Source organism: Procambarus clarkii, chromosome 4 (genome assembly GCF_040958095.1).
Source record: "Procambarus clarkii isolate CNS0578487 chromosome 4, FALCON_Pclarkii_2.0, whole genome shotgun sequence".
Classification (NCBI taxonomy): Eukaryota; Metazoa; Arthropoda; class Malacostraca; order Decapoda; family Cambaridae; genus Procambarus; species Procambarus clarkii.
The window spans coordinates 57,694,515-57,711,568 of NC_091153.1; the positions used below are offsets into that span (position 1 = coordinate 57,694,515).

Here is a 17,054-nt window from a genome sequence, read left to right on the forward strand (position 1 = left end):
GTAGCGACCAGACAACACTCACCCCGTGTAGCGACCAGACGACATTCACACCGTGTAGCGACCAGACGACATTCACCCCGTGTAGCGACCAGACGATATTCACCCCGTGTAGCGACCAGACGACATTCACACTATGCAGCGACCAGACGACCAAATATTCCGATCAAATTTGCGCAGTGAAAGACACTGATGAAGCTGGAACGAGCGGCTCACGTCATGACGGATACGCTCCTCTGGAAACTGGAATGAGATTAACCATTTTCCTCTCCTGGAAGAGGCATTGGTTTGAATCTGAAAGTTAGATGCTCGGTGTCCTCGGTGTCCACGGGAAACAGGTGATCCTGAATCATGAACGAGCTGCTCAAGCTGTCTGGAATCTGGGAGCCCGTTATCTTGAGGTTATCTTGAGATGATTTCCGGGTTTTTAGTGTCCCCGCGGCCCGGTCCGCGACCAAGCCTCCACCCCTAGGAAGCAGCCCGTGACAGCTGACTAACACCCAGGTACCTATTTACTGCTAGGTAACAGGGGCATAGGGTGAAAGAAATTCTGCCTATTGTTTCTCGCCGGTGCCCGGGATCGAACCCGGGACCACAGGATCACAAGTCCAGCGTGCGGTCCGCTCGGCCGACTGGCTCCCAGACTGATATTTGTTTTCTAATATTTAGTCTTTATTTAAAATTAAAACGAGTCCGTCTGAAAAATTCTTCTATTTTTGAGTGGAAAAGGAATTAAACTATGTCAAAGGTTTCTTTCAGATACGCCAAAGACTAAAGAGAAGGCTGGTCCTTGGGGAAAATAAGTTAGGTCATGTAACTGATAATGATACTGAAATAAGTAGCACTCTAAGTCCTATGTTTCTGTACTTGTTAGAGAGGAACTTGATAACAACTGGGCCAATCTATGTAGGAGGTAAGGAAGGTCACATGAACTGTATTGTCATTAATAAGGAGGAAGTAATTTCACATAGACAAATGAAAGCCAAACCAATCCCCAGGCTCAGACGAAAAATTTGCCTGGGTCCCACGATCATACAAGAGCTGAGTGAGACCTTGACATTCATATTTAATGACATTAAACTCTACGGAATCGCGGAGGGTTGTCAATGTAGGACCAGTCTTCAGGAAGGGGGAAAGTATCACTTCCATCGGATTATCGACCAATTAGCTAAACGTATATTGTGGGAAAACTGCTTGAATCCATAATCGGAAAAGATATTCACGTACAACTTGTGAAACACAGATTGATAAGGGAGTCTCAACATGGCTTTACAAAGGGCTGTGAAGGGAAATTCATGTTCCATGAATTTCCATTTATTATATTCCAGCATATTTGAGGCAGTTTACAGTGGTACCAATTATCACGTTGTGTACCTTGACTTCAGCGAAGGTTTTGATACTGGGCCTCACGAGTGACTGGAAGAAACTCGTGGTACTGAAGAACTATGCTAAGCTGGATAAGGGCGCGATTATTTGAAAGCAAAACAAAAGATTTGTATAAATGGAGTTCAGTCACAATGGGAAATAGTTATAAGTGGAATGCCACAAGGCCTTATCCTAGACCCCCTATTCTTTACTGTACATATAAACGATTAAAGTTCAGGAGTGAACAGCAATATTTGCAGACAATACAAAAGTTAGGAAAGAAATAACTTTAGAAGGTTAAAAAAATGTTGATAAATGCAGGGGTCCGAGACTAGGTAGTGACACACACACTCAAGCCAAAAATATGAAAAGAATAAGAACTTATAAAGTCCGTCCTGGAGAATTATCAAGATATCTAATCTTCAGCAACGTTATTGTGACTCATCATCTGCAATGATGATAGAGTTACCAGATATCTGCTGGATAGTGTTGATATTGAAACATTGCAAATGCGAAAAAAGATCTCATGATTAGCAAGGATTTAAGGCCAAAAACCACCGCAAAAATGTTCGCAAAAAGGCAAATAGTACACCGATTTACCTCAAGAAGCTTGGGGAAGAACTAAACCCTTCTTTAACGCTGAATATTTAGCTAAACCCTTACATATCTAATCTGGCTTCAAAAAATAGACTAGGTCACCATGAAACAAATACATATTATATATATATATATATATATATATATATATATATATATATATATATATATATATATATATATATATAATATTATTTAGCTAAAAATGACGTCGTATATGAGTTCGGTTCACTCCCCAGTTGTGTGGTGTAGGTCACACGAAGGAGCGTGTGACGTCAACCTCCTCCAGAAGTCACATTCTCTCTTAAGATTGCTTAAGAACTACTACGTTATTATGACTGATACATAATGACTATCTCCCGCCGATATAAACTGGTTATTACAAGCTCCTCCAATACGAGGCTCGCGTATATACACTTTTATAACACGAACCATATTAACCGAAAATAGTGAACCATATTAACACATAATAATGTACCATAACATAATAACTGAAAATAACGGAGTTGTTCTATTATTTTCTTACTTATTTATGCATGAAACTATCAAGTTATGCACATCTTTCAGCATGATAAATTTGAACAAATTAGTAGAATAAGATAAGGGTAAAAGGGGGTCGAAATATTTACCCACTTCCACCTTTACAATGTTAGTTTTTTCTTCAATATTTATACAGTAAGGTATCCATTATATATGCTACCATCGTGCCATTCACGGAGGGACTCTTAAAGACGCTGGGGCAATATCCGAGCCACTTAAGACTCGTACACGCCTCGCAAAATAGGAATCTTCATTTTGCTTCAGAAATTAAATAAAAACGAGTCTCGGGTAAATCTCATTCTCCCAAAATTGCTGCAAGATTATCATGGGAGAGAGAGAGAGAGAGAGAGAGAGAGAGAGAGAGAGAGAGAGAGAGAGAGAGAGAGAGAGAGAGAGAGAGAGAGAGAGAGAGAGAGAGAGAGAGAGAGAGAGAGAGACTCAGCCAAATTGTCAGATTACGGGATTGAATGTCTACGGGGCAGGATCGACACATCAGCCGGGCGAGGACTTCATGATCAACATCTTAGACCTACTAAGACGTTCGCCGTCTGCGATCCTCTCAGGCGCGTACAATCTCTCTCTCTTAAGTGTCTAGAACAAAAAGAGAACATCGCTTAGGAGCATAGTTCAAAGTGCGCCTGCGCCAGCCATACCCCTATTCACAAATAACTTTCCAGGTGAGTAACAGACCCAAGTGAGTAACAGACCCAGGCGAGTAACAGACCCAGGCGAGTAACAGACCCAGGTGAGTAACAGACCCAAGTGAGCAACAGACCCAAGTGAGTAACAGACCCAAGTGAGTAACAGACCCAAGTGAGTAACAGACCCAGGCGAGTTACAGACCCAGGCGAGTAACAGACCCAGGTGAGTAACAGACCCAAGTGAGTAACAGACCCAAGTGAGTAACAGACCCAAGTGAGTAACAGACCCAAGTGAGTAACAGGTCGAAGGCCCCATAATACACACATTATACCACACTTGTGTGATGAGTGGCACAAGGTGGCACTGAGAGCCACATCATGTCCGTGTTTCAGGTCGTCGGGAAGCGACACTGCGGCACTACGAGGCGGCCCTGAGGCTGGACCCGGAGCACACCGTGGCGCTGGTCAACACCGCCACACTCATGCTCACTCTACACAACAACAATCAGGCCGAGATGCTTTACAAGAGGTACGCCCGCACGCCCTTCTCATCCCTTTCTTTATTTCAGTATTACTTTTAGTGAGCTATAGTAGGTCTAAAATATATTATATATTATATATTATATATATATATATATATATATATATATATATATATATATATATATATATATATATATATATATATATATATATATATATATATATATATATATATATATGTCGTACCTAGTAGCCAGAACGCACTTCTCAGCCTACTATGCAAGGCCTGATTTGCCTAATAAGCCAAGTTTTCATGAATTAATTGTTTTTCGACTACCTAACCTACCTAACCTAACCTAACCTGACTTTTTCGGCTACCTAACCTAACCTAACTTATAAAGATAGGTTAGGTTAGGTTAGGTAGGGTTGGTTAGGTTCGGTCATATATCTACGTTAATTTTAACTCCAATAAAAAAAATTGACCTCATACATAATGAAATGGGTAGCTTTATCATTTCAGAAGAAAAAAATTAGAGAAAATATATTAATTCAGGAAAACTTGGCTTATTAGGCAAATCGGGCCTTGCATAGTAGGCTGAGAAGTGCGTTCTGGCTACTAGATACGACATATATATATGAATCAATATATTAAAACGAGAGAGACAAAAAAATCCCAACCCACACATATGATACGAAGGTAAATACGACTTATCAAGTTACGACTTGATAAGTCGTAACTTATTTGTCTATTCGTCTCCACGACACTTCAAAACATTGTCGCTTCATACGTGCCGGTTGGGTTAATATTTTGACTAATTCTCTACAAGCAATCTATCAATCTATCAATCTACAAACAGTTTCTAAATCATTTCTCTAGCCAATTTATGATGGGGGCCACGCCAGGGAAACTGGCTTAGCCTGAAAACATGTCTCCACATTAAGGACCTCAGTTCCTTACGTAACACTGAACACAAACTTACATGGAAGCCATTCTTGAACAGTGAACATTATGTTTAAACAATGATACATCCCATCAGCAGGAAGAGAAGGAAATGCAGGCTATAGGTAAGGGAGGGACATACAGACTGTAGGGAAGGGAGGAAGGGAGATACAGACTGTAGGGAAGGGAGGTAGGGAGATACAGACTGTAGGGAAGAGAAGTAGAGGGATACAGACTGTAGGGGAAGGGTGGAAGGGAGATACAGACTGTAGGGAAGGGAGGTAGGGAAATACAGACGGTAGGGAAGGGGGGTAGGGAGATACAGACTGTAGGGAAAGGAGGTAGGGAGATACAGACTGTTGGGAAAGGAGGTAGGGAGATACAGACTGTAGGGAAGGGAGGGAGGGAGATACAGACTCTAGGGAAAGGAGGTAGGGAGATACAGACTGTAGGGAAAGGAGGTAGGGAGACACAGACTGTAGGGAAGGGAGGAAGGGAGATACAGACTGTAGGGAAGGGAGGTAGGGAGATACAGACTGTAGGGAAGGGAGATACAGACTGTAGGGAAGGGAGATACAGACTGTAGGGAAGGGAGGTAGGGAGATACAGACTGTAGGGAAGGGAGATACAGACTGTAGGGAAGGGAGGAAGGGAGATACAGATTGTAGGGAAGGGTGGTAGGGAGATACAGACTGTAGGGAAGGGAGGAAGGGAGATACAGACTGTAGGGAAGGGAGATACAGACTGTAGGGAAGGGAGGTAGGGAGATACAGACTGTAGGGAAGGGAGGAAGGGAGATACAGACTGTAGGGAAGGGAGGAAGGGAGATACAGACTGTAGGGAAGAAAATTAGGAAGATACAGACTGTAGGGAAGGGAGGAAGGGAGATACAGACTGTAGGGAAGGGAGGTAGGGAGATACAGACTGTAGGGAAGGGAGGAAGGGAGATACAGACTGTAGGGAAGGGAGGAAGGGAGATACAGACTGTAGGGAAGGGAGGTAGGGAGATACAGACTGTAGGGAAGGGAGATACAGACTGTAGGGAAGGGAGGAAGGGAGATACAGACTGTAGGGAAAGGAGGTAGGGAGATACAGACTGTAGGGAAGGGAGGAAGGGAGATACAGACTGTAGGGAAGGGAGGTAGGGAGATACAGACTGTAGGGAAGGGAGGGAGATACAGACTGTAGGGAAGGGTGGTAGGGAGATACAGACTGTAGGGAAGGGTGGTAGGGAGATACAGACTGTAGGGAAGGGTGGTAGGGAGATACAGACTGTAGGGAAGGGTGGTAGGGAGATACAGACTGTAGGGAAGGGAGATACAGACTGTAGGGAAGGGAGATACAGACTGTAGGGAAGGGTGGTAGGGAGTTACAGACTGTAGGGAAGGGAGATACAGACTGTAGGGAAGGGTGGTAGGGAGTTACAGACTGTAGGGAAGGGAGATACAGACTGTAGGGAAGGGTGGTAGGGAGTTACAGACTGTAGGGAAGGGAGATACAGACTGTAGGGAAGGGTGGTAGGGAGATACAGACTATAGGGAAGAGAGGTAGGGAGATACAGACTGTAGGGAAGGGAGGAAGGGAGATACAGACTATAGGGAAGAGAGGTAGGGAGATACAGACTGTAGGGAAGGGAGGAAGGGAGATACAGACTATAGGGAAGGGAGGAAGGGAGATACAGACTGTAGGGAAGGGAGGAAGGGAGATACAGACTGTAGGGAAGGGAGGAAGGGAGATACAAACTATTGGGACAGGGTGAAGTTCTCTCCTATTCACTGTTCCATTTAAATGTTAGGGAGATGACCCTGCCTCTCGCGTCTTTCGCCCGTCCTGGAAAGACAGTCTGTCTCCGCCGCTTCTCCCTCAATCTCTCTCAATGTGTTCACAGAGAAACAGACTTACCTCCAACCCGCAGTCAATCAGGCAACACGTTCAAAACCCGCACTGATTACCTTCATCTCACAACTATAATCGCCAAAGAATAACTAGCAGAGCAGCGACTGCTGATCTCCACAATACCACCACTACTACTACCACCTCCCACTCTACCAGTCTCTACGTCTCTACCTTTCTCTCACCCCTGGATGATGATGGTGGTGGGGCCTTGTACAGGGCGCTAGCGGTGGCCTGGGAGGCGGAGATCGAGGAGAGTCTAGGAAAACTGTATCTCAACACTGGTCGCCTGGAGGAGGCGGAATCTACCTTCACCAGCGTCCTCACCCGCCATCCCCACATGCTCTCCTCCACCGTGTACCTGGTGAGTGATCCCGCCTTCTGCTTCACCCACTGGTGGGTAGTTTTGATTTGTATTTACTATTTGTGCCTGCAGAATCGAGCTATTAGGTCTTGAACCCCGCTTTTCTAACCTATATATTTTTCCTCTATTATGTCTATTACATATATTTCTCTCTTACACATCCACACACACACACACACACACACACACACACACACACACACACACACCTGGGGGCCTCGTAGCCTGGTGGATAGCGCGCAGGACTCGTAATTCTGTGGCGCGGGTTCGATTCCCGCACGAGGCAGAAACAAATGGGCAAAGTTTCTTTCACCCTAAGTGCCCCTGTTACCTAGCAGTAAATAGGTACCTGGGAGTTAGTCAGCTGTCACGGGCTGCTTCCTGGTGTGTGTGTGTGTGTGTGGTGTGAAGAGAAAAAAAAAAAAAAAAAAAAAAAAGTAGTTAGTAAACAGTTGATTGACAGTTGAGAGGCGGGCCAAAAGAGCAAAGCTCAACCCCCGCAAAAACACAACTAGTAAACACAACTAGTAAACACACACACACACACGCACACACACACACACAGAGGAAGCGGCCCGTAGCAGCTGTCTAATTGCCAGGTACCTATTTACCGCTAAGGGAACGGGGGCACCAGGGTGAAAGAAACTCTGCCCATCTGTTTACGCCTAGACCGGGGGGAAAAAATGTGCGTGCGTGTGCGCTCGTGTGTGCGCGCGCGTGTGTGTGTGTGCGCGCGCGCGTGTGTGTGTGCGCGCATGCGTGTGTGTGTGCGCGCGTGCGTGTGTGTGTGTCTCTTTGTCTCTGCTTCTCTCTTTCATTTTCGTGTCCACTCTCACATGATAGCATATTCGTGTTACGCTTAACCTTAGTGAATTCTTTAGACGTCATATTTGGTCAAAATGAAAGCAATTCCCACCAAGCATGACGCAAAACGACCGTGTAATTCCAGCGAGCGTGACCCTGCCGCGAGCGTCAGCCCGCCGCGAGCGTCAGCCCGCCGCGAGCGTCAGCCCGCCGCGAGCGTCAGCCCGCCGCGAGCGTGACCCCGCCGCGAGCGTCAGCCCGCCGCGAGCGTGACCCCGCCGCGAGCGTCAGCCCGCCGCGAGCGTCAGCCCGCCGCGAGCGTGACCCCGCCGCGAGCGTGACCCCGCCGCGAGCGTGACCCCGCCGCGAGTATAAAGACCCACCTCTGACCTTCTCCACCATCACCCCTGAATTGTGGCTAGAATTTCAGCTTTCAAAACCAGCTGGGAAGTACCGTGTCTGCCGGCGCGTAAGATTAACTCATTTTGCAAGAATGTTTCATGGGAAATAAAATGTAGTAGGTTTTAAACATTTATTAAAAAGTGATGTTCAGGTGGAGAGTTTGGCTGGAGGGAACGAGTGATTTTTTTGATCATGTAAATACAATATATATATTCGTTGTAAATACAATCGTGTACATACAATAGATTCGTCAGATGGTTGAAAAACGTGCGTCGTATTCGCCAGCAAATACGGTATTAACCTTTTTAAATAAAAATTAGTTCGTGGTTTTCTCTGAAGAAGACTCGATACCGAGAGGCTATGAATGCATTAAATGCAAGTTTAATAATTAAAAATGCTATTTTTAAGCACGTAACTGGCTGGTCTTTAATTTGTTTTTCTTGTTAATAATCTGAACACTTCTCTATCGTATTTCAAGCTCCAATAACATACAATATTTAAACTTCCCAAAATAAAGATTTTCAAAGGAAACCTTAAACGTTTGCTTAATATTGGTTGTAAATCTTGCAAATGTTGTGTAAACACGGAGCGCCTCGGGTAACGCGCACGGATTGTGAATTGTGAAATCAGGCGCTTCCCGAGTATATAGGAACAGGTGCCTACACGCCTACACGCCTTCCTATTGGCTCCCAGCCACTCCCACCATGGCACTCTGCCATGGTCTTGTACCCACCTGTATTTAGCCACAAAGTTCTGTATTTATTTAACTCAATTACCTACGGATGCGTGTGCAACTGAATCAAAGCACTGAACTAAAACAATGTTCAATGGACGAGGGTTAGGATTGTGTTCACCTTGATATGTTCACATCCATGTGAGCACAGCAATGTGAGCACATCTAGGTGAGCACAGCAATGTGAGCACATCTAGGTGAGCACATCTAGGTGAGCACATCTAGGTGAGCACATCTAGGTGAGCACATCTAGGTGAGCACGTCTATATAAACAAACATTCTGTCACACAAATATGTCATATTACGCGAAGTCTTTTTCTTCAGTCAGAGGCATAATTCTGTCATCTCCGCTTGTGAGTTATGACAGAAAGCTACGTGTGGCCTTGACAGGTCACGTGTGGCCTTGACAGGAGGTCACGTTTGGCCTGACTCGCCGTCATACCTGTCAATCTCATCAAACTTTTATGGCCCCGAGCCTGTTTCCTGACAAAATAAATGTCTTGCGTTGTTACACAATAAAACGTGGAGGCGGATACTGGCGCGTAAACTTTAAACTAAAGTTACCGACGGATTATACGTAGATGTGAGCCCCTTGGTGGTGCATGGCGACCAGTGCTTGTCATCCTGGGGCCAGATTCACGAAGCAGATACGCAAGTACTTACGAACGTGTACATCTTTCCTCAATCTTTGACATCTTTGGATACATTTATTAAACAGTTTACAAGCATGAAAACTTCCCAATCAACTGTTGTTATTGTTATAAACAGCCTCCTGGTGCTTCGGAGCTCATTAACTGCTTAATAATTGTAAACAAAGCCTCCGAAGATTGAGAAAAGATGTACAGGTTCGTAAGTGCTTGCGTAACTGCTTCGTGAATCTGGCCCCTGATTCTCGCTACCTCCTCTCTCCTGACGCAGGCGCGGGTGAAGCTTCAGCAGAGGAGCTACCTGGAGAGCGAAGAGCTGCTGCAGAAGGTGCTCGACCAGTCCCCCGGCCACCAGGAGGCGCTCTTCCACCTCTCCCTCCTCTACACCCACACCAACCGCACTGAAGACGCTTTCACTCTCGCCCAACAAGCCGCCCACAACTGCTCGAGGCTGCCCTACCTCTGCGCCCGTCTCCACGCCCACTATGGAGACCTCCTCAACGACAGACATAACGTAGATGAGGCCGCCCAGGTGAGATCTTTCATACCGTGAGCATTATTAGGACCCTGCAGCAGTTTCTCACAGTTACCAAAATTGTATAAAGGTATCCGACGGTAATAATAAGTTAATAATGAAATACGTCAAGAAGTGACACATACTGGAAGAGGAAATACTACACCAGGGTACATGTACACTATATTATGTTCTCGCAGAGTTACCTGCTAGCAGTGGAGTTGGAACCGACGCTCACCCACCCGCACATCAACCTGGGGGCCCTCTACCACGCTAAGGTCTGTTCCACTTCCCTCTTCAACTCGTAATAATGTTCATGTCAAACTTTCTTCCCACCACTGGCTCCCTTAACACTGTTTATATCTCCATATTGGCAGTAAGGTGTGGTATAGAGTCTGTTTGTTTAACGTGACTCAAAGTAAGCTTTAGTAATGCTATGCCTCATTAAACCCGCTTCTCAGGTTATTACTTTTATGCCACCGTATAAGGAGTCGTTTGTGATATGATGACATGATGACTTATGGCCGAACTGATGAACCTTCAAGGTTCTCTCTAGAGTTCATTTACTGTACTGTGGGTTCTTTACATTCACCTGCGCTGGGGTTGTTACCTATCGTTCGTTACGGCTCGTGACCCTACAGCAGCCAAGCTTTAATTACGTCTAGGGATACCACTGCTGCTCTCTAAAGCGCGTCACCAGTATAACCCCTTGATAAGTAATGAGCACATAAATAAAACTCTTCCTTTAGGACTGAAGAATAGATACAAAATATTATATAGATATATATTCAAGACAGTATAATATAAAAACACAGATGGTAAAGTAACTTATACAACAAACGAAAGTATTGTCATTACTCTTAATATAATATAATAACTATGGCACAACAAGAAGTAACAGACTTATCTCCCACATGTTACTCCTCCTGGTTCCCCGAAGCTACTGACTCTCGCTCTGGCGCTACCCACATTCTCACCTCCCGTCTGCCTCATCCCAGGATGAGGGATGGAACTAAGGACTTTTTAATATTTAAAACTAATTGAACAACCACTTGTTCTCAAAACACACAAGAATGCAAATTACAGATAATAGTTGCTTACAAAATATATAAGTATAATGCCACCTGTTTAATTACAGTATATAAACAATTTCCTAACTAAATAAAAGTGACATCTGGAACTCTCAAACTGAACAGGTCCAGCTTTCCCGTATCAATCAGGTAATAGACGTGTGCAAAGGCAACCGTGCTCCTGTCCACTGACGCTGCCACACCACACGATAATTTACTAAAACACAATGTGTGTACATATACAGGCAATGATATAATGGAAACAAAAATGCTATTTCAAATTTATATACGTATTCTGCTAGGAGTACGTAACAGGGGTTAAGGCGCCAAGGGGAACACCTTACGCTCTCAGCCACTGAGGCACCGAGAGGTATGCCTGGCTCCCCAGGCCACTCCCATCCATCACTAGCACACACTAGTCACGGCTCGCCCTATTTAATCAATTCCAAAGCTATTGGGCAACGCTCCAGTCATGAACTTATATTTCAATTAAAAATTTTGGAATGTATAGGCTGTAAGAGAGTAAATTATGTACGTCTTGAGAAGCATTAGAGAAAGTATAAATATTATGAAGATATCAAATTATTATCAGTCTTACAACTATTAAATAACCAAACACTAAACATTTGTGTATCTAGTAAATACTACTTACACTGCACCTGGCTAGATCATTCTCGTGTTTGTGGTTCCTAGACCAATAAAGAACTTATCTTCACTAGTCTCCTCCGTCGCACAGTGAGGTTGTAGGCATCGTCTCTACCATCACTTATAAGAAACAGGGAAAACAAAAATCATTAGCATTCCCAAGCGTAAATCCTAATGCTGCTCCTCTCTCTCTTCCCCCGCCAGGGCGACTACACGCGCGCCTGGAGACACTACCTGACGGCGCACGGGCAGGAGCCCTCCAACACCCTCCTGCTGGAGAACATGGAGAAGCTGAGACGGGCACAAGATCTCCAGGCACCCGCCAGCATCCCCCACTGCCTCAACAAGTCCTGATATACATTCCAAGACCCAAAGGTCGCACTCGAATCCTTTCTGAGCACTATTTTAGATTAATTGATTTTTATAGAAACGGATCAGAATTTGTTTATCATTTCCCCAACACTCGCTACACCTTTGTTCTTTACCGCTATATCCGGGCAACAGGTGTGGGAGTGTGAGACCAACTAAGCTCTAGTTCTAACATAGCCAACCGACATTTTCTTAATTGGAGAACATAATACTGTAAAGTATTTACTTGGTGTAGGTACATGAAGGTAAATAATGTAATGTTGTAGTGAGAAATGCGACCCATCACAACGGCACATTTGGGCGAGAGCGCGCACCAGGAGACCAACAGGAGGGCGGGAACATTGGTTCTTCTCAAGACGAAGAAACATATTATCGTTAAAGATGGCAGGTAATCCAGGCAGTCCAAAGTATTCTAAGGTTAACACAGAAGGGCTTTGTTGCCTCAAGAGAGTTACCTGCCCCCCCTACCCATCTTGGTGAGTAGCAGTGAACACAGGCGAAGACAAGCGGACCCTGGTGAGTCCAAACTAACCCAGCAGAATCCCAGTAAATGTAGGCGAAGCCCCACCAAGCCTGGTAAGCCCCACCGAGCCTGGTAAGCCACACCAAGCCTGGTAAACCACACCAAGCCTGGTAAGCCACACCAAGCCTAGTAAGCCACACCAAGCCTGGTAAGCCACACCAAGCCTGGTAAGCCACACCAAGCCTAGTAAGCCACACCAAGCCTGGTAAGCCACACCAAGCCTGGTAAGCCCACCAAGCCTGTTAAGCCCCACCAAGCCTGGTAAGCCACACCAAGCCTGGTAAGCCACACCGAACCTGGTAAGCCACACCAAGCCTGGTAAGCGTCACCGAGCCTGATAAGCCACACCGAACCTGGTAAGCCACACCAAGCCTGGTAAGCCTCACCAAGCCTGGTAAGCCACACCAAGCCTAGTAAGCCACACCAAGCCTGGTAAGCCACACCAAGCCTGGTAAGCCCACCAAGCCTGTTAAGCCCCACCAAGCCTGGTAAGCCACACCAAGCCTGGTAAGCCCCACCAAGCCTGGTAAGCCACACCAAGCCAGGTAAGCCACACCAAGCCTGTTAAGCCCCACTAAACCTAGTAAGCCACACCAAGCCTGGTAAGTCCCACTAAACCTAGTAAGCCACACCAAGCCTGGTAAGCCACACCAAGCCTGTTAAGCCCCACTAAACCTAGTAAGCCACACCAAGCCTGGTAAGCCACACCAAGCCTGTTAAGCCCCACCAAGCCTGGTAAGCCACACCAAGCCTGTTAAGCCCCACCAAGCCTGGTAAGCCACACCAAGCCTGTTAAGCCCCACCAAGCCTCGTAAGCCACACCAAGCCTGTTAAGCCCCACCAAGCCTGGTAAGCCACACCAAGCCTGTTAAGCCCCACTAAACCTAGTAAGCCACACCAAGCCTGGTAAGCCACACCAAGCCTGTTAAGCCCCACCAAGCCTGGTAAGCCACACCAAGCCTGTTAAGCCCCACCAAGCCTGGTAAGCAACACCAAGCCTGTTAAGCCCCACCAAGCCTCGTAAGCCACACCAAGCCTGTTAAGCCCCACCAAGCCTGGTAAGCCACACCAAGCCTGTTAAGCCCCACCAAGCCTGGTAAGCCACACCAAGCCTGGAAGCCACACCAAGCCAAGTACCATTGAAGGATAAAGGTTGGTTTTCGTGGCATCGTTCCTAGACTCACTGCCCGTCCTCCTGCTTAGATAGTACTTATAGTAACGCTGTGGACCGTCGTACATATTTTGACGTGATAAACTATCACAATGTAGAATTTGGTACTATTGAATTTGGACAAACTGAAAAAGGTTTTGTATTTAGGTTGCTAATCCTAACTTAACCATCCTAGGCCTAATATACGCTAAAGCCTATAATATTGTACACACACACTATATATATATATATATATATATATATATATATATGTATATATATGAATGAAAACTCACACCCCAGAAGTGACTCGAACCCATACTCCCAGGAGCAACGCAACTGGTAACTACAGGGCGCCTTAATCCACTTGACCATCACGGCCGTCAAAAGGAAGTGATAGCCGAGGCTATTTGAGCCACTTCCCCGACGGCAACTCGGATGGTAATCTTGGGCATAGCATTTCACCAAATCACCTCATTCTTTGGGGCACACGTGAGGAACACAAATGCGAACAAGCCTGAATGGTCCCCAGGACTATATGCGAATGAAAACTCAGGAGTTGCTCCTGGGAGTATGGGTTCGAGTCACTTCTGGGGTGTGAGTTTTCATTCGCATATAGTCCTGGGGACCATTCAGGCTTGTTCGCATATATATATATATATATATATATATATATATATATATATATATATATATATATGCATAGGAATATTTAAGTTCGGGTTTTAGCTTTTTTTTCGGGCCATAATAAAGTGAATAGTACGAAATTTAGTACCAAATATCTAATAGTCTATCACGTCAATATGTACAATGGTCCAGATAGTTACAAAATGTACTATATAAACAGGAGAATAGGTTGCATTTGTCGCGTCAGGTGTTTGATAATTATTATGCAACTTATCATATATAAGATTACACATGCTTTATGTTAACGAGAAATGCCACATTTCTCGTGTCCGGGGTTCGAACCCATTAAGCTGCCTTGACATTTTCTCATCATCAGCTTAGCTTTCCCAACTAACTGGTGCTGCAGGCGCCGGCGCCGTCTTCAGTAATACTATGCAGTATTACGGAGAAAGGGGGACCTGCTGCATGGGTGACAGCTTCTCCCCCATATCAACCTGCCCAGGCTATGCGCCCTGGAGAGGCCACTCCAAAGCGCAAGTCCACAGTCTCCTGAAACTGATATATGCCCGCTACTACTATTATGGATATAACGACCTCCTGATACAGCGGTCACAACAAGAAAAATAATGTATCCGTAGCAGGCATGAAAGACGCGCAGAGTTACGACGTCGTATATATGCGACGTCGCAGCTGTATGCAATTCAGACTGTACGATCTACCGCGTCGGTTTTCTTAAGATGCGAATACGACATCCGTTCCCGTATTGGATACAGAAATTGGATAGAATGATGAAGAAAATGTCAGCCAGCAGCGCTCAAGCAAACGTAACCAAACCTAACTTAACTCAGCCAAACCTAACCATAACGTAACCAAAACTTAACCAAATCTAAAATAGCCAAACCTTAGCAAAGGTAACCAAACCTGACGTAACCTAACTAAACCTAACAAAACCAAAACAGCCACGAGTACAAAAACAGCCACGAGGACAAAAACAGCCACACAGCCAAAGCCATGAGGGCAAATACAGACACAATGCCCACTAAAAAAAATTGTATTGTGACAAAATCCTGAAAAGCTCCTTAATTTTCAACAGATCCATCCAGTCCGGAAAACTTTATGCCAAGTTGACTAACAACAACAGTAATGTAGCATTTTAGCTGGTGTTGCAAAGTCCAGGTGATGAGTGCGGCCTGTGGGGGCTAGTCATAGGCTTTCAGGTTTTACATTTTGTTCATGGGGTAGCCTTGAGTAGTTTCAGCGGCTCTGTAATCATTCTTGTACAGCCACTAGCAAGCATAGCGTTTCGGGCAAGTTCTTAACCCCATGTTCCCTGGAATACGACCCGCCAAATCGTTTAACAACCAGGTACCCATTTTACTGTAGGGTGAACAGAGGCTACAGTTAAGGATTGAAGCCCAGTAAATCCTCCCCGGCCAGGATACGAACCCAGGACAAAGCGCTAGCGTAACGCCAAGCGAGTGTCTTACCACATATGCTCAACGGCCGCCCACACAATGAATATGGGGGGGGGGGGAGCATAATCAATTGATTTCAATTAAAATTGATCTCACTGATGGCACCTGGATGAGGAGAGTACTGTGGGCAACACCCAGCAGGCACTAGAGCAACAGTGCCAGGGATAATGAACAATGTGCCAGGCAACGTGACATGTCACAACAATGACAACAATGTCAGCGGGATGCCAGTTGTCAACAGTGACTGATAACCACGCTGACCATTATAACCTAGTGATAGCCAGAACAGCAATATCGTACCTACGATACCCATAGTCTCCAATGATATCAACCTGTCCTCACACTTAATGCACCGCAATTCATTCAAACACAATCGACCAGAGTCTCGAATTTCCGTGTTTTTTGTGAAATAAAAACACACTGTGACAGACACTGTGACTAATAGGCATCTTAATCATTGTATACCTATAGGTTCATACGCGTCTGATTAGGGTATAAGCGCTACATATTGGACGCTTTTTATATAAAAGCGAGCTGCGGGCACATCTCCCGTCGTGGTCACCCAGGAACGCGAGTTCAAGCCCATTACATTGCCCCGAAAGATCTCATCATGGATATATTCCGCTGTTGTGATTCCGCTGTGCTGAATAATATGTTGCCTTGCGTTGATAGAAGCAAACGCTCGCTCGCACATCGTCGCTTAAAACAGTACTCACCATAATGGTGCAGACTGCTGTTGCGTTACGGGCAAGAGTAACCAGAATCATTCCTCTCGACGAACATAATTACCAATCCCGCTCTTAACGTGCGGAAGTTAACAGCAAAGCAAATCCAGAATGAGCTTCAGCCTCACAAGAGAGACAAAACAATTCCCAGACTGTATTGTTCTTATATTAGCAAAGTAAAGTGACTTGGTTTATGATGAAGCAGACGTAGAACATATATATTAGTATTTGGCTTTCGCGTCAGTATTTGCCGTCGAAATTTAAAATTAAAATTCAGTCGAAATTTAAAATTAAAATTCAGTCGAAATTTAAAATTAAAATTCAGTCGAAATTTAAAATTAAAATTCAGTCGAAATTTTAAATTAAAATTCCTTTTCCAACACCAGTACCTGATAAGTGCAAAACATTTTGCCTTGTAATATTAAGGATCAGACAAAAACTTGTTGGAGCCGACAAAATCCCCCACAGAATTGTATTCCTTACAATTTTAATCCAAATAATCAAAACCCGAGGCCTAAATTATCCTCATAATACGTTCAGTGGCGACGGT

The 17,054-nt window shown here is 45.0% G+C and overlaps 1 protein-coding gene across 1 annotated transcript in view; it reads left to right on the forward strand.

Moving 5' to 3' along the window:
• The window catches only part of LOC123749874 (protein O-mannosyl-transferase TMTC1), a 69,202-nt gene extending 57,133 nt beyond the window's left edge, over positions 1-12,069 (forward strand). Inside the window, exons 2-6 of the mRNA XM_069337297.1 lie at positions 3,534-3,669; positions 6,676-6,820; positions 9,678-9,938; positions 10,121-10,198; positions 11,840-12,069. Coding sequence (XP_069193398.1) covers positions 3,534-3,669; positions 6,676-6,820; positions 9,678-9,938; positions 10,121-10,198; positions 11,840-11,989 — 770 coding nt within the window. The 3' untranslated portion in view covers positions 11,990-12,069. The remainder of the gene's footprint in view (positions 1-3,533; positions 3,670-6,675; positions 6,821-9,677; positions 9,939-10,120; positions 10,199-11,839) is intronic.
• Positions 12,070-17,054: the final 4,985 nt, after the last annotated feature.